The sequence below is a fragment of the Triticum urartu genome, chromosome 4A (genome assembly GCF_056163025.1).
Source record: "Triticum urartu cultivar PI428250 chromosome 4A, HENAU_Tu73, whole genome shotgun sequence".
In the NCBI taxonomy this organism is placed as follows: domain Eukaryota; kingdom Viridiplantae; phylum Streptophyta; class Magnoliopsida; order Poales; family Poaceae; genus Triticum; species Triticum urartu.
The window spans coordinates 246,080,256-246,099,000 of record NC_141876.1 but is presented as its reverse complement, the minus strand read 5'-3'; the positions used below and the strand labels follow the sequence as shown (position 1 = coordinate 246,099,000).

Genomic DNA, 18,745 nt, shown 5'->3' with positions numbered 1-18,745 from the left:
CCTACGTGTCACCAAGATCAATTTAGGAGATGCTAGCAATGAGAGAGAGGGAGTGCATCCACATACCCTTGAAGATTGCTAAGCGGAAACGTTACAAGAACGCGGTTGATGGAGTCGTACTCGCGGTGATTCAAATCACGGAAGATCCGATCTAGCACCGAATGGATGGCGCCTTCTTGTTCAACACACGTACAGCCTGGGGACGTCTCATCCTTCTTGATCCAGCAAGGGGAGAGGAGAAGTTGAGGGAGAACTTCGGCAGCACGGCAGCATTGTGGTGGTGGATCTCATAGTTTTCCGGCAGGGCTTCGCCAAACAGTACGGAGGAGGAGGAGTTGGAGGGGGGATGGCTGCGCCAGGGGAAGGGTGTGGTTGCCCTCTCTCTCCCTAACTATATATAGGGGGAAGGGGGAGGAGGAGGCGCCCTAAGATTTCCCTAGGGGAGGGGCGGAGGCCACAGGGGAAACTCTAGACGGGTTTGGGCGCCCCCAACCCTAGGAAACTTGGTCCCCAAGCCGGGAGGGGCGGCTGCCCTAAGGGAGGCGTCCCCACCTCTCCAGGTTACGTGAGATGGGGTGGGAGGGGCGCACAGCCCCTTAGTGGGCTGGTGTGCCCCCTTCCCTTGGCCCATAAGGCCCCCCCACGCTTGTCGTGGCCTCCGAAACTCCTTTCGGTCAAGCTGGTCGTCACCTGGTACTCCCAGAACAATTCCGGACTCCAATACCCTTCGTCCAATATATCGATCTTCACCTCCGGACCATTTCGGAGCTCCTCGTCCCGTCCGGGATCTCATCTGGGACTCCGAACAACCATCGGTAATCACATACAATTTCCCATTACAACTCTAGCGTAATCGAACATTAAGTTTGTAGACCCTACGGGTTCGGGAACCATGCAGACATGACCGAGACATCTCTCCGGCCAATTGATAACCCACAAGTATAAGGGATCAAGTGTAGCCTAATTCGATAAGTAAGAGTGTCAAACCCAACAAGGAGCTAAAGGTAGAACAAATATTCCCTCAAGTTCTATCGACCACCGATACAACTCTACGCACACTTAACGTTCGCTTTACCTAGAACAAGTATGAAACTAGATGTACTTTGTAGGTGTTTTTGGATAGGTTTTCAAGATAATAAAGAGCACGTAAATAAAAAGTAGGGGCTGTTTAGATAAAGACACAACTAAGTTAGTTTTAGTAGAGAGTTTGTTGTCACACAAGAAAGTTATTTGTCCCTAGGCTGTCGATAACTAGACCGATAATCACTATTGCAATTTTATTTGAGGGAGAGGCATAAGCTAACATACTTTCTCTACTTGGATCATATGCACTTATGATTGGAACTCTAGCAAGCGTCCGCATCTACTAAAGATAATTAAGGTAAAACCCAACCATAGCATTAAAGTATCAAGTCCTCTTTACTCCCATATGCAAACAACCTACTTACTCGGGTATGTGCTTCTGTCACTCACGCCACCCACCATAAGAAAATGATGAACGTATTGCAACACCCTACAGCGGGGATCCCTCACTCTTGCGTGACACAGATAGCACCATAGGATAGCACCAATAATAAAACATGCAACTCAAACCAATCACGATCATCAATTAACCCATAGGACAAACAGATCTACTCAAACATCATATGATAGCCATACATCATTGGGTAATAATATATAGCATTGAGCACCATGTTTAAGTAGAGATTACAACGGGTAAAAGAGGGGTTACACCGCTGCATATAGGGGGAAGAGTTGGTGATGATGGCGGTGAAGTTGTTGGTGTAGATTGCGGTGACGATGATGGCCCCGGCGGCGTTCCGGCGCCACCGGAAGAGAGGGGTGTAGAATAATTAGATTAGGTAGGAAAACAAGATCGGGCTGCAACTGCTCGCCTCGATCGTTTACATTGCATACTATATATATACACAAGAAGGACATTACAAACGTGGAGTACAAGTTGATCTAACCTACAGATTGTATTTGATACGGACTACAATCTGTAGGATTCTGTAACACGCCCCCGCAGTCTGAACTCGGGGACACTCCGTCGCCGATGTGAAGACTGGTCCTGAACTCCAAAAAAGGCGTTGGTAGGCCTTTGGTGAATATATCTGTAAATTGGGAGCTAGACGGAATATGCAGAACACGCACTGCACCAATGGTAACTTTATCCCGAACAAAGTGAATATCCAACTCAATTTGTTTCGTCCGTCTATGCTGCACTGGATTAGCGGACATATAAACAGTAGAAACATTGTCACAGTACACAACGATAGCACTGTCTATAGGACAACGTATCTCGAGAAGAAGGTGTCGAAACCAACAAGTCTCAGTCACTGCAGTAGCAATAGCACGATATTCAGCCTCGGCGCTGCTATGAGACATTGTCGGCTGGTGGCGAGAGGACCATGAAATTAAGTTATTGCCAAGAAATACACAAAACCCAGACGTAGAGCGGCGAGTATTCGGGCATCCTGCCCAATCAGCATCCGAATAGGCAACAAGACTGTGAGAAGAGGAGGCATGAAGAATGAGACCAAGATCAAGTGTCCCTTTGAGATAACGAAGGATACGCTTGATAAGAAGAAAATGAAGCTCACGTGGGTCGTGCATATGAAGACATACGTGCTGAATGACATATGAAATTTCTGGACGTGTGAGATTAATATATTGAAGAGCGCCGGCTAGACTGAAATATTGAAAGGGATCTGAAACAGGACACCCGACCGTGGCTGAAAGCTTTGATTTTGTGTCTATAGGGGTAGAAGCGGGATTGCAATCACGCATGCCAGCATGGGAGAGAACATCAAGAATGTATTGTCGTTGTGAGAGATGAAGGCTAGAGGAAGTGCGAGTAACTGAAATGCCAAGAAAATGATGAAGATGTCCAAGCACTTCCATAGAAAATTTGGTGCTAAGTTTCTGAATGATAGAAGTAAGAATAGTGGAAGAAGAAGCAGTGAGTATAATATCGTCAACATAGAGGAGTAAATAAGCAGTGGAACCACCATGATTAAAAATAAAGAGAGAAGCATCGGACTTGGATTCACTAAAACCAATGGAACGAGCATAGGAGGCAAAACGTTGAAACCATGCACGTGGAGCTTGTTTAAGACCATAGAGGGACTTTTGGAGACGACAAACATGTGTTGGAAAACGAGCATCGATGAAGCCCGCGGGTTGCTAACGATATACCTCCTCGTCAAGATTCCCGTGTAGGAAGGCATTTTTAACGTCAAGTTGATGAATAGGCCATGATTTAGAAAGAGCTAGAGAGAGGACCACATGTATAGTGGCTAGTTTGACAACTGGGCTAAAAGTCTCATCAAAATCTACACCGGGTTGTTGGGTGAATCCCCGGAAAACCCAACGTGCTTTGTGATGAGCGAGAGATCCATCAGAGTAATATTTGTGTCGAAAAATCCACTTCCCAGTAACACTATTAGCACCTGGGAGAGGAGGAACGAGAGTCCATGTGCCATTTTGAAGAAGTGCGTCATATTCATCTTGCATGGCTTGTCGCCAAGCCGGGTCACGCAAGGCAATTAGATAGTTATGAGCAATTGGAGAAGAAAGAGTGGTTGTGAGGTTTAGATGATCAATAGGTGGTGGGAGTCGACCTGTTACACGACGTGTGCGATGAATAACATGGGATGGAGCGCGTACTATTTCCGGGGATGGTGATGGTTCGGGAGAGGCAGCAGGCTCAATAATCGGAGATGGTGGAGGTGTAGCAGGCTATAAATGAGGATAGGCCGGGCGTGATGATGCATGGGTTGGTCCAATGTCGTACGTCGGGGGCACATGCAAGATGGGCATAGTGGGCATGGGTTTGGACCTGGGATGCATGGAAGTTGATGTGCTCGTGCAATGAGGAGCTGGTGGTGGCTGTAGTTGAGGATCAAACAAATCAAGTGGTGGCGATGAAGTAGTATGGGTAGGTGATGCATATGGAAAAATAGACTCATCAAACGTTACATGGCACGAAATTATGATTCGTCTAGTGGCGAGCTCTAAGCAGTGGTAGCCACGATGATGAGATGGGTATCCTAGGAAGATACAACGAACAGAACGAGGGGCAAATTTGTGTGGTGATGTAGAGTATGTATTGGGATATCACAGACAAGCAAACACACGAAGATCAGTGTAGACGGGGTGGCGTCCATGAAGAAGGAAGAAGGGGGTATGTGAAGGTTGAGCATTGGTGGGTCTAATTTTTATAAGGTAAGTGGCGGTGTGAAGGGCTTCGGCCCAAAAGGGTGCCGGAAGGGAGGCTTGGAAAAGTAATGTACGAATGATGTCGTTGGTGGTGCAGATGGCTCGCTCAGCCGTACCATTTTGTTGGGAGGTGTAGGGGCATGAAAAGCGAAAAATAATGCCATGGGTGGAACAAAACGAGTCTAGTTTAGTGTTGACAAACTCACGACCATTGTCACATTGTATGGATTGGATGGATAGTTGAAATTGAGTGAGAGCATAGGCATGAAAGGTGGCAAAGGTGGTATAAACATCAGACTTTTTGCGAAGAGGAAAACTCCAAAAAAAGTGAGTATAGTCGTCGACAATGATTAAGTAATAACAATATCCAGACGTACTAGGCACAGGAGATGTCCACAAATCGCAATGGATACGCTCAAAAGGGAGAATAGTATGTGACTAAGAAGTAAAAATGGCAACCTAACATGTTTTCCTATTTGACAAGTGTGACATAGCGACGTGCTGACTTTATTGTATGGGAGATGCTGGAGTTGATGAAGGCGCGACATGGTGTGGGAGCCGGGTGACCGAAATGGCGATGCCAAAGGTCCGATGAAGAGGTGGCGATGACGTCATGAGCTTCATGTGTGGGTTGACATACTGGATAAAAAGGGCCGGAACTATTGCATCGAAGAATCACGGTCTTGGTGAGAAGATCCTTCATAGAGAAACCATCAGGGTCAAATTCTATAGAACATGAATTATCAGTGGTGAATTGATGAACAAAAACTAGATTTTTGATAACTTGAGGAACAATAAGAATATTGCGTAAATGAAGAGGTATGGAAGTGCTAGTGAGTGCATATGATCCAACGTGTGTAATTGGGAGAGTAGAACCGTTGCCGGCAGTAATGGATTGAGAGGATGAAGATGGTGAGACGTAGTTGAAGTTACCATAATCGGATGCCATATGAGAAGATGCGCCGGAGTCCATATACCACTCGTGCGTGCTGGGGATCTGCATATTGTTGAGGGCAGCCAGGAGCGCTGGATCCACCATTTGCTGGTGCGGGTTTGAAGTAGAGGATGGCATCATGTTGGCGTTGTTGTAGGTCTGACCGTAGGCAGTGTAAGCTTGTGGTGCAGTGTTGGGACGAGGACAGAGAAGTCCTTGAGACGATGCACGCCATGGATGAAGTTGCCAGGGAGCCGTGGGTTGCTGCCATGGAGTTGATGACTGATGTTGCTGAAGAAGATGAGCCCGAGTCGGGGCCCTAGTCCATGGATTGAACTGCCATGGGTTGCCGCGGCCACGACCACGACCGCCGCGGCCACCACCGCGGTAGAATGGGGTGTTGTTGTAGCTAGAGCCACCACGCCCGCCTGAACGGTCGCCCCCAGAGCCAGATAATGGAGCGCGCTCGCCAGCAGCGCTAGGTAGGATGCTATTGCCGCTTGCCCATAGAGTAGTGGAGGCGGCGTTCTTGGCATCAGTTTTCTTTTGTGTCTCTTGTAAGATGAGCGCTGAGCGTGTCTGAAGGAACATTGTGAAGGGCACCTGAAACGGGATGAAGGAGCGGAGGTGCGTGAAGCTGTTGTTAAGGCCACGCAGAAGGGTGAGGACAAGCGTCTCGTCACTGACCGGTTGGTCGACGTCGGTGAGGGAGTCAACCAGGGCTTTGAGCTTCGAGCAGTAGTCGCTGACGGTCTGACCACCTTGCGGAGTGTTGCGGAACTCCACCTCAAGCTGGATGGCACAGTGCTTTTTGTTGTCTCGAAACAGGTTCTCAATGGCATACCAGATCGTGCGTGCCGTGGAGCCAGGACGCTTGACGATGCTGAAGAAGTCGATGGAGATGGAGCCATATATCCAGGAGATCAACGTGAAGTTGTCGCGTCCCCAGTCTGAAGTGGGCGAGGTGTCGGAAGGCGTGGCGCCGGCGTCGCCAATCACATGAGCGGTGAGGCCATAGCGACCAAGAGCAGGGAGAAGGAGCTTCCTCCAGTTGGTGTAGTTAGACTCGTTGAGATAGAGGGTGATGGGGACATGGAGCTTGATCGAAGTGGCGTACGCGGAGGGACTGGGTGGCGTATGGACGGCCGTCCCCTTGCCTTTTTCTTCAGTTGCGACTGCAGCTTCGCGCTTGAGTTTAGCCTCAAGCTCGTCTAGCTCTTTGGCACGAGCTTGGAGCTCACACTCTTTGGTTGAGATCTCGTCAGGAGTCATGGCGAGAAGAAGCGATCAAGGGCTAGGGTTGTGGAGGGTTTGGAGAGAAGAGGCCAAGGACCGAACTAACCTGATACCATGTAGAATAATTAGATTAGGTAGGAAAACAAGATCGTGCTGCAATTGCTCGCTTCGATCGTTTACATTGCATATTATATATATACACAATAAGGACATTACAAACGTGGAGTACAAGTTGATCTAACCTACAGATTGTATTTGATACAGACTACAATCTGTAGGATTCTCTAACAAGGGGTAGAGAGCACCCCTTGTTCTTCTTCTTCCTTGACCTTCTCCCTAGATGGGAGAAGGGTTTCCCCTCTGGTCCATGGCCTCCACGGCATGGGAGGAGCGAGAGCCCCTCCGAGATTGGATTTGTCTCTCTCTCTCTCTCTCTCTCTCTGTTTATGCGCTCCCTGATTCTTTCCGTTCACCGTTTCTTAAATTCCAGGAGATCCGTAACTCCGACTGGGCTGAATTTTGAACATGATCTCTATCCGGATATTAGATTTCTTGCAGCGAAAGAAGGGTACCAACCGCCTTCCGGGGTGGCCATGAGGGCCCAGGGCGCGCCCCCTTCCTCGTGGCCCCCTTGGGCATCATCTCGTGTTGATTCTTGTTCCCAAAAATCACATATATTCCAAAAAAATCTCTATCAGTTTTTATCCCACTTGGACTCCGTTTGATATGGATTTTCCGCGAAACAAAAAACATGCAATAAACAGGAACTGGCACAGGGCACTGGATCAATATGTTAGTCCCAAAAATAGTATAAAAAGTTGCCAAAAGTATATGAAGTTGTATAATATAGGCATGGAACAATCAAAAATTATAGATACGACGGAGATGTATCAGCATCCCCAAGCTTAATTCCTGCTCTTCATCGAGTAGGTAAATGATAAAAAAGATAATTTTTGATGTGGAATGCTACCTAGCATAATCTTGATCATGTAATTTAATCATGGTATGAATATTAAGACACGTGTGATTCAAAGCAATAGTCTATCATTTGACATTAAGATAATAATAATTCAAGCATACTAATAAAGCAATCATGTCTTTTCAAAATAACATGGACAAAGAAAGTTATCCCTACAAAATCATATAGTCTGGCTATGCTCAATCTTCAACACACAAAATATTCAAATCATGCACAACCCCGATGACAAGTCAAGCAATTGTTTCATACTTTTGACGTTCTCAAACCTTTTCAACTTTCACGCAATACATGAGCATGAGCCATGGACATAGCACTATAGGTGGAATAGAATATGATGGTGGAGGTTGTGTGGAGAAGACAAAAAGGGAGAAAGTCTCACATCGATGCGGCTAATCAACGGGCTATGGACATGGCCATCAATTGATGTCAATGCGAGGAGTAGGGATTGCCATGCAACGGATGCACTAAGAGCTATAAGTGTATGAAAGCTCAAACTGAAACTAAGTGGGTGCGCATCCAACTTTCTTGCTCATGAAGACCTAGGGCATTTGAGGAAGCCCATCGTTGGAATATACAAGCCAAGTTCTATTATGAAAAGTCCCACTAGTATATGAAAGTGATAACTCAAGAGACTCTCTATATGAAGAACCTGGTGCTACTCTGAAGCACAAGTGTGGTAAAAGGATAGTAACATTGTCCCTTCTCTCTTTTCTCTCATTTTTTATTTTTTTTCCTTTTTTTCTTTTTTTGTAGGCTTCTTTGGACTCTCTCTTTTTTTGGGGGGGGGCTTCTTCGGCCACTTTTATTTTGATAACCTCACATGGGACAATGTTCTAATAATGATGGTCATCACACTTTTATTTACTTACAAGTCAATATTACAACTCGATACTAGAACAAAGATATGACTCTATATGAATGTCTCTGGCAGTGTACCGAGATGTGCAATGATCTAGCGTAGCAATGACATCAAAAACGGATGAGCCATGAAAACATCATGCTAGCTATCTTACGATCATGCAAGGCAATATGAGAATGAATGCTCAAGTCATGTATATGATGATGATGGAAGTTGCATGGCAATATATCTTGGAATGGCTATGGAAATGCCATAATAGGTAGGTATGGTGGCTGTTTTGAGGAAGATATATGTGTGATAGAGCATATCGTATCACGGGGTTTGGATGCACCGACGAAGTTTGCACCAACTCTGGAGGTGAGAAAGGGAAATGCACGGTACCAAAGAGGCTAGCAATGATGGAAGGGTGAGAGTGTGTATAATCCATGGACTCAACATTAGTCATAAAGAACTCACATACTTATTGCAAAAATCTATTAGTCATCGAAACAAAGTACTACGCACATGCTCCTAGGGGGATAGATTGGTAGGAAAAGACCATCGCTCGTCCCTGACCGCCACTGATAAGGAAGACAATCAATAAATAAATCATGCTCCGACTTCATCACATAACTGTTCACCATACGTGCATGCTACGGGAATCACAAACTTCAACACAAGTATTTCTACAATCCACAACTACCCACTAGCATGACTCTAATATCACCATCTTTATATCGCAAAACTATTGCAAGGAATCAAACATATCATATTCAGTGATCTACAAGTTTTATGTAGGATTTTATGACTAACCATGTAAATGACCAATTCCCGTCATCTCTCTAAATAGATATAAGTGAAGCAAGAGAGTTTAATTCTTTCTATAAAAGATATGCCCATGCTCTAACAAATATAAGTGAAGCAAAAGAGCATTCTACAAATGGCGGTTTTCTATGTGAAGAGAAACAGGCAATCCAAACTTCAATTGATATAAGTGAAGCACATGAAGCATTCTATAAAGCCATACTCAAAAGATATAAGTGAAGTGCAATGAGAATTCTATAAATCAACCAAGGACTATCTCATACCAGCATGGTGCATAAAAGAAAATTGAAAACTAAATGCAAAATACGCTCCAAGATTTGCACATATCATGTGACGAATAAAAATATAGCTCCAAGTGAAATTACCGATGATCGTTAGAAGAAAGAGGGGATGCCTTCTGGGGCATCCCCAAGCTTGGTTGCTTGGGAGTCCTTGAATATTTCCTTGGGGTGTCTTGGGCATCCCCAAGCTTAGGCTCTTGCCACTCCTTATTCCTTTGTCCATCGTGATCTCTCCCAAAACTTGAAAACTTCAATCACACAAAACTCAACAGAAAACTCGGTAAGATCTGTTAGTATAATAAAGCAAATCACTACTCTAATTACTATTGCAAACCAACTAATATTTTGTTTTTGCATTGTAACTCCTGTAATATAACTTTTCCATGGCTTAATCCACTGATAGAAATTGATAGTTTCATCAAAACAAGCAAACTATGCATCAAAAACAGAATCTGTCTTAAACAGGACAGTCTGTAGCAATCTGAACATTCACTATACCTCTGGTACTCCAAAAATCCTGAAATAATTAGTAAAATTAAACAATTTGTAAAGAAAGACAGTGCAAAAAGTTTCAGAACCGTTTGACATTCCAGTAAAAAATGTAACCAACAAGCAATGTAAACATCCTAAAGGCAAATCTTGGCACATTATTTTTATAATACAATGGAATTGTACAAAGGGGATAATTATTTTTGTTTAAAAGTTTCTGTAATCAAGATTCACAAAGTTTCCGTGAGCATGAACAAAGTTCAAGGAGCTCCCCCACTTCAACAATGCTTGTCTCTCTCACTTTCACTTTCCTTTTTGAAAAGTTTTGGGTTCCCCTCTTTATTTTTTAAACTATATAAAAGCACTCAACAAAAATAAATTTCTCTCTAAAACTTCCGGGTTGTCTCCCTGGCAACGCTTTATTTAAAGCCATTAAGCTAGGCATATAGTGCTCAAGTAATGGATCCACCCGGATCCCAAGGTATATCAAAGCCAATTTGAATCAATAATGATTTGTAATTTAGTAGTGAGCACAAAGCAACATATATCAAGCGATAACAAAGTCTAAATCTCTTCCTATGCATCGGCATGTCATAAAAGAACAATTCATGCACACATAGTAAAGGCCAATGCAGAGTATACCAGTTTCTTGAAATTTTATCGTGTTGGAAACATGGAGGCGGAGATGTAGTTCCTCTCTCATAGTAATTGCAAGTAGGAGCAGCAAGCACATTCATATTATATCTATCAAAATCAGCATGTGTAGTAGTGAAACACAACCCATCAATATAATCCTTAATAAGGGCAAACTTCTCTGATATAGTGTAGTCGGGAGAATTCAAAGAGATAATAGGACTATCATGCGTGGGTGCAATAGCAACAATTTCATGTTTAACATAAGGAACTATAGCAAGTTCATCTCCATAAGCATAATTCATATTGGCATCTTGGCCACAAGCATAGCAAGCATCATCCAAAAGGGATATTTCAAAAGAATCAACGGGATCATAATAATCATCATAGCATTCATCCTTTGGTAAGCACGAAGGGATATTAAACAATGTATGAGTTGAAGAGTTACTCTCATTAGAAGGTGGGCACGGGTAGCTAATCCGCTCTTCCTCCTTTTGTTCTTCGCTCTCCTCATCATCTTTTTCATCCAATGAGCCTAAAGTTTCATCAATTCCTTCTTCCATAGAATCCTGCAAAATATTGATCTCTTCTTGGAGAGCAGAGGAGTCCTCAATATATGGTTTAACATAGGCATTAGAAGAATAATTATCGTAACAATATTTAAGTATGGCAAATTTTTCAGATTTGTAAAGAGTAGCATCATACTTTTCAATTAAAGAAGAAATTTCATAAGCACCCTTAAAAGAAACAAATTCTTCAATTTGTTGAACATCATAGTAATTATAAACACCCTTAGCATACGAAGATACGATTCCATTATCACTAAACTCACATTGGTAGGGAAGGTGTTTCTCAGGGTTTTCAGAACAACAAGTAACATCATATATTTCACATAAGTTCCAAGCATAGCATTGCAAATGATGAATTTGATCCAGTAAAAGTTTCCCTTTTTCAGATTTGCGGTGCCGCACATAACAAGCATGCTCATCTAAAGATTTGCCCTCAACTATGCTAGTTGGGGTTTCAGCACGAGCACATAGGGATCGAAGATGATCCTAATAAAACATGCAACTCAAACCAATCACGATCATCAATTAACCCATAGGACAAAACGGATCTACTCAAACATCATAGGATAGCCATACATCATTGGGAAATAATATATAGCGTTGAGCACAAAGTTTAAGTAGAGATTACAGAGGGTAAAAGAGGGGTTACACCACTGCATAGAGGGGGGAAGAATTGGTGATGATGGCGGTGAAGTTGTTGGTGTAGATTGCGGTGACGATGATGGCCCCGGCGGCGTTCCGGCGCCACCGGAAGAGAGGGGAGAGAGCCCCCCTTCTTCTTCTTCTTCCTTGACCTTCTCCCTAGATGGGAGAAGGGTTTATCCACTGGTCCATGGCCTCCGTGGCATGTGAGGGGCGATAGCCCCTCCGAGATTGGATCTGTCTCTCTGTCTCTCTCTGTTTCTGCTTTCCCTGATTCTGCCCTTTCACCGTTTCTTAAATTCCCGGAGATCCGTAACTCCGATTGGGCTGACTTTTGGACACGATCTCTATCCGGATATTAGATTTCTTGGGGCTAAAGAAGGGCACCAACCACCTTACGGGGTGGCCATGTGGGCCCAGGGCGCGCCCCTGCCTCGTGGCCCCCTCGAGCATCGTCTCGCATTGATTCTTCTTCCCAAAATCATATATATTCCAAAAAATCTCTGCCAGTTTTTATCCCGTTTGGACTCCGTTTGATATGGATTTTCTGCGAAACAAAAAACATGCAACAAACAGGAACTGGCACCGGGCACTGGATCAATATGTTAGTCCCAAAAATAGTATAAACAGTTGCCTAAAGTATATGAAAGTAGTATAATATTGGCATGGAACAGTCAAAAATTATAGATACGATGGAGACGTATCAACAATAACCAATAGTGGGATCTGGATAGCCATATCGGCTCCCACATGTTCCACGATGATCTCATCGGATGAACCACGGTGTCGAGGATTCAATCAATCCTGTATACAATTCCCTTTGTCTATCGGTATGTTACTTGCCCGAGATTCAATCGTCGGTATCCCCATACCTCGTTCAATCTCATTACCGGCAAGTCTCTTTACTCGTTCCATAACGCATGATCTCGTGGCTAACTCCTTAGTCACATTGAGCTCATTATGATGATGCATTACCGAGTGGGCCCAGAGATACCTGCCCGTCATAAGGAGTGACAAATCCCAGTCTCGATTCATGCCAACCCAACAGACACTTTCAGAGATACCTGTAGTGCACCTTTACAGTCACCCAGATACGTTGTGACGTTTGATACACCCAAAGCATTCCTACGGTATCCCGGGGTTGCATAATCTCATGGTCTAAGGAAATGATTCTTGACACTAGAAAAGCTCTAGCAAATGAACTACACGATCTTGTGCCATGCTTAGGATTGGGTCTTGTCCATCACATCATTCTCATAATGATGTGATCCCATCATCAACGACATCCAATGTCCATGGTCAGGAAACCACAACCATCTGTTGATCAACGAGCTAGTCAACTAGAGGCTCACTAGGGACATGTTGTGGTCTATGTATTCACACAAGTATTACGGTTTCCAGTTAATACAATTATAGCATGAACAATAGACAATTATCATGACCAAGGAAATATAATAATAACCATTTTATTATTGCCTCTAGGACATATTTCCAACAGTTCTCTTCCATTTTGCAGCTATAGAACTTGTTGGAGACTTCATATCTCTCACCTCGGGCATTTGCTTGAAATATTAATTTCAACTCCTGGAACATCTCATATGGTCCATGACGTTCAAAACGTCTTTGAAGTCCCTATTATAAGTCGTAAAGGATGGCACACTGAACTATCGAGTAGTCATCAGATTTAGTTTGCCAGACGTTCATAACTTTCAAAGTTGCTCCTTCTGCAGGCCTCGCACCTAGCGGTGCATCAACGCCATAATTCTTCTATGCAGCAATGAGGATAATCCTCAAGTTACGGACCCAGTCGGTGTAGTTGCTACCATCATCTTTCAACTTAGCTTTCTCTAGGAACGCATTAAAATTCAAGGGAATGGTAGCACGTGCCATTGATATACAACATAGATATGCAAAAACTATCAGGACTAAGTTCATGATAAATTTAATTTCAATTAATCATATTACTAAAGAACTCCCACTTAGATAGATAGCCCTCGAGTCATCTAAATGATCATGTGATCCATATCAACTAAACCATGTCTGATCATCACGTGAGATGGAGTAGTTTTCAATGGTGAACATCTCTATGTTTATCATATCTATTATATGATTCATGTTCGACCTTTCGGTCTCAGTGTTCCGAGGCCATGTCTGTATATGCTAGGCTTGTCAAGTTTAACCCGAGTATTTTGCATGTGCAAAACTGTCTTACACCCGTTGTATGTGAACATAGAGCTTATCACACCCGATCATCATGCGGTGTCTCGGCACGGCGAACTGTCGCAATGGTGCAAACTCAGGGAGAACACTTATACCTTGAAATTTAGTGTGGGGTCATCTTATAATGCTACCACCGTACTAAGCAAAATAAGATGCATAAAAGATAAACATCACATGCAATCAAAATATGTGACATGATATGGCCATCATTATCTTGTGCCTTTGATCTCCATCTCCAAAGCACCGTCATGATCTCCACCGTCACCGGCTTGACACCTTGATCTCCATCATAGCATCGTTGTCGTCTCGCCAACTATTTCTTCTACAACTATCGCTAACGCATAGTGATAAAGTAAAGAATTTACATGGAGATTGCATTGCATAGAATAAAGCGACAACCATAAGGCTCCTCACAGTTGCCAATAACTTTTACAAAACATGATCATCTCATACAATAACGTATATCACATCATGTCTTGACCATATCACATCACAGCATGCCCTGCAAAGACAAGTTAGACGTCATCGACTTTGTTGTTGCAAGTTTTATGTGGCTGCTACGAGCTTCTAGTAAGAACCGTTCTTACCTATGCATCGAAACCACAACGATTTTCCATCAAGTGTGTTGTTTTAACCTTCAACAAGGACTGGGCATAGTCAAATTCGATTCAACTAATGTTGGAGAAATAGACACCCGCCAGCCACCTTTATGCAAAACTAGTTGCATGTCTATTGATGGAACCAGTCTCATGAACATGGTCATGTAAGGTTAGTCCGGGACGCTTCATCCAACAATACCGCCAAATCAAAATAAGACGTTGGTGGTAAGCAGTATGACTATGAACGCCCACAATTCTTTGTGTTCTACTCATGCATATCATCTAGGCATAGACCTGGCTTGGATGCCACTGTTGGGGAACGTAGCATGCAATTTCAAGAAATTTCCTACGATCACGCAAGATCTATCTAGGAGATGCATAGCAACAAGAGGGGGAGGGAGTGTCCATGTACCCTCGTAGACCGAAAGCGGAAGTGTTAGGTTAATGTGGTTGATGTAGTCGAACATCTTTGCGATCCAACCGATCAATTACCGAACGTATGACACCTCTGAGTTCAGCACACATTCATTTCGATAACGTCCCTCAGACTCTTGATCCAGCAAAGTGTCGAGGGAGAGTTTCATCAGCATGACGGCGTGGTGATGGTGATGGTGATGTGATCCACGCAGGGCTTCGCCTAAGCACTACGACTATGACCGGACGAGTAAACTGTGGACACTACAAAAAAAGACACATCCGTGACATTTTGGGCCGAACAATTTTTTTTTGTCATGCTTATGACACTTCTATGATGATAATTGTGACAAAACCCGGTATCATCATAGATGTGGTTGGCTCCTATTTCTATTAAAAAAATCTTGATAGAAAATGGGCTTTTCATCCTGGGTGGGCCGGAGATGTAACTGCATGACATTCTTTGGGCCATCCATGACGGAAAAAACCGTGGTAGAAGCGAGGGTGAGGAAAATATCGGGGGAGTCCCCGGTTATGGTGGGTGGTCGGGGGCCGAGCGATGCGCGTTTCTCTTGTACGTACACGCGTGTGTGCGAGGCATTGTGCTCTAACTGAACCCTAGCGAGGCATTGGGCTCTAACTGAACCCGAACGGTTGCACTAGCTACGTTACTGAACCCGGGCGATCGATCCCTTGCGGTTAACTGAACCCGAGTGATTCCTTCGCTACCGCTGCTAACTGAAGCCGATCGATGCTGCCTCTAGATGAACAGTGAGAGTTGTGGGGGGGGGGGTGGATGAATAGTTCCCAGTGGGGGTTGGATGAACAGGACCCCGTGGTAGCAGAGGCCGTTGCTGCTGGATGAAGAGGACCCTGATCGAGCAGGTTGGGGGTGGATGAACAGGATCCCATGGAGGGATGGATGAACAGGACCCCGTGGAGGGCTGGTTGAACAGTAGCCGGTGGAGGGCTGGATGAACAATAGCCCGTGGAGGGGTGGTTGAACAGGACCCCATGGAGAGGACTGGTTGAACAGTAGCCGGTGGAGGAGCGGTGGAGGCTGGATGAACAGGAGCCCACGAATGAGCAGTCGCAGGTGGAGGCTGGAGGAGGTCGACGGTGGATGAACAGTAACCCGTGGAGGCTGCAGGAGGTCGACGGTGGAGATGAACAGTATCCCGTGGAGTCCCGTTTTGCGGTACGCCACACCCTTCCTGATGAACAGGACCCCCGTTTCGACCGTAGCGCTCCAACACAAGTCTGTTTCCTCCATTTTGCAGTACGCCACACCCCTCCCGATCAACAAGACCCCGTTTCGATCGTAAGAGGTCCAAGAGAAGTCCGTTTCGTCCATTTTGCGGTACGCCAGACCCCTCCCGATGAACAGGATCCCGTTTCGACCATGGCCGGTCGAACACAAGACCGTTTCCTCCGTTCTGCGGTATGCCAAGCCTCGTTTCCATCGGCTGTTCCGTCCAAGACGGTTGGCTCCCGATGAACACAACGTATTCCATTGCCTCCCCATGAACACGACGCATTTCGTTTCCTCCCGATGAACATGATGACGATGCAATTTCTCCCTTCCGATCCAGTCATGTACACAAGCCCTGCTCGTACGTCTGCGCGAGCAGGCGTTCGAGACACCGCCCATATGTACGTACGTGGCTGTATTTACTTCTTGCACCCTGGCCGATGTACGTATGTGTACATGCTACGTGCGCCTCTACTACGACACGTGCGTGCCTATAATACGACACGTGCCCTTACTTACATGGCCACGTTTCATCGCTGCAGCCTGCAGACAGACCGATCGACCAGTATGTACGTACATGTTCGTGACCAGAATGACAACACTACGTACGCTTCGACCAGGTGGGTCCTGACTGTCAGGCACTTCCTTCTGTGCGAAGTTGTAGCTGGTGGGTCCCAGCAGTCAGGGGGGAAATGTTTTTTTCATGAAATATGGTGGCCCATCCGGTGGCTCCCTGCTGTCAGGTGGAGGAATAATTATTTTGCGCGTAATAAGGAGGCACTTCCTTGCTACTATCGTGGACCCAGCTGTCAGCCTCTCCACATACAGTAGTCTTCCGATGGAAGTCATTCCTTGACCACATTGACCATGCTGCGCTGAGAGCACCAGGGCGGTGGATGACAGGGCGGTAGTCCACAACCATACGATCCGTTCCATCCTTCTTCTCGACGAAGAGAACGGGGCAAGCCCAAGGAGAGGAACTAGGACGGATGAAACCCTTTTTCAAGGACTCATCGAATTGGTTCTTAAGCTCGGCTAGTTCTAAGGGTGCCATCTTGTAGGGTCTTCTAGAAATTGGAACGGTTCTTGGAACAAGGTCTATCACAAACTCAACATCTCTGTCAGGTGGAACACCTGGCAATTCTTCTCGAAAGACATCCGGAAGGTCTCAGACTACCGGAACATCCTCAAGGTCTGGAAGGGGGTTGGCACTTAAGGAATAAAGCTGGCGCTTGGCCACTCGAGTTAAGACATTGACTGTCTTGCCCGATGGGTGAGTAAGTTGAACGGTTCTAGTGGCACAATCGATCTTAGCATAATGAGCTGACATCCAGTCCATACCCAAGATGATGTTTATGTCCGAGGACTTGAGAGCTATTAAGGATGCAAGGAAGACAAGTCTATCGACAAGGATTTCGTTCCCATGGCTTACTCTAGAAGTTTGCCATCTAGAGCCAGGAGTTTGAATTTCCATGGTAGAGGGCATGTCACAAAATGTCGTGTTGTGCAATCGAGCATAGTTCTCGGATATGAATGAATGAGATGCTCCAGTATCGAAAAGAACAAATGCCGGATGGCAGTTAACAAGGAGCGTACCAAGGACGACGTTGGGATCCTCATGAGCCTCCTCGGCTGAAACATAGTTAACATGGCCACGTGCAGTGGTGGCCGGCTTGGCGTAGAATGTTTTTCCCGTGGGCTTACCACGGCCAACGGACTTTCCAGTTTGATTGGGGTTGTTGTTCTGGGGACACTCTCGGCTATAGTGACCCGGCTCTCCACACTTAAAGCATGTCACCACATTGGGGCGTGGAGCAACATTAGCAGCGGGGCCACCATAGGGCTTGGGCGGTGCAAATTGCTGGTTGGGACGAGGCGCCTCAAAGGATGGCCTCGGGATGAACCTGGGTGGCAGTGCCGTGCTTGGGATCCACACCCGACGCTTCTGAGCTCCAGAGCCGGATGAAGAGCCAAAGTCACGGGAGTGCTTGCGTGAAGCGTCATAATCAGTCTGGCCTGTCACATCACTAATGGCTTTATTAACCAACTTCTGAAAGGAGGTGCACTCATGCAAACGAAGATCGCGGCGAAGCTCAGGGCTAAGTCCCTTGCGGAACCTTGCTTGCTTCTTAGTGTCAGTAGATACCTCTTCGGGAGCATAGCGTGCCAGATTTCCAAATTCACGACTATAAGCATCCACAGTCAGTCTTCCTTGGGTGAAGTTGCAGAACTCCTCCCTCTTGCGATCCATGAGACCTTCCGGAATGTGATGCTCGTGGAAAGCCTCACTGAACTCAGCCCAAGTAGTAACTTGGCCGACCGGGCGCATAGCTTCGAAGTTTTCCCACCAAAGGCTAGCAGGGCCTTCGAGGTGATAGGCAGCATAGGTAACCTTGTCGGCTTCGGCTACGTTGGTAGAACGTAGCTTGTGGGTAATGCTGCGAAGCCAGTCATCCGCGTCGAGGGGTTCGATGGAATGGTTAAACTTTGGTGGGTACAGCTTGATAAAGTCATTGATCGACACCAAGTCATTTCGCGGGTGGCGTGGAGTGTTCTGCTCAATCCTCTATAGCAGGCGGCTAGTCTCATGCTTGTTTCTTTCCGCCTCCAGCA

General features: G+C 45.5%; 1 protein-coding gene across 1 annotated transcript; it reads right to left on the bottom strand.

Annotated features, from left to right (window-relative positions):
• Positions 1-4,880: 4,880 nt before the first annotated feature.
• LOC147975504 (uncharacterized) lies at positions 4,881-6,427 on the bottom strand. The gene is made up of 2 exons (XM_087520457.1): positions 5,155-6,427; positions 4,881-4,918 (listed from the first exon to the last, which is right to left on the bottom strand). Exons 1-2 carry the CDS (start codon positions 6,425-6,427, stop codon positions 4,881-4,883), a joined length of 1,311 nt encoding a protein of 436 aa, XP_087376583.1.
• Positions 6,428-18,745: the final 12,318 nt, after the last annotated feature.

Bases quoted from the DNA above. Each gene is read 5' to 3' on its own strand.
- LOC147975504 (XM_087520457.1), bottom strand. From the start codon at position 6,427: ATGACTCCTGACGAGATCTCAACCAAAGAGTGTGAGCTCCAAGCTCGT. The intron at 4,919-5,154 runs GTAACTTCAACT...TTCTCTATGAAG, and splicing joins TCATATGGCATCCGATTATG to GATCTTCTCACCAAGACCGT.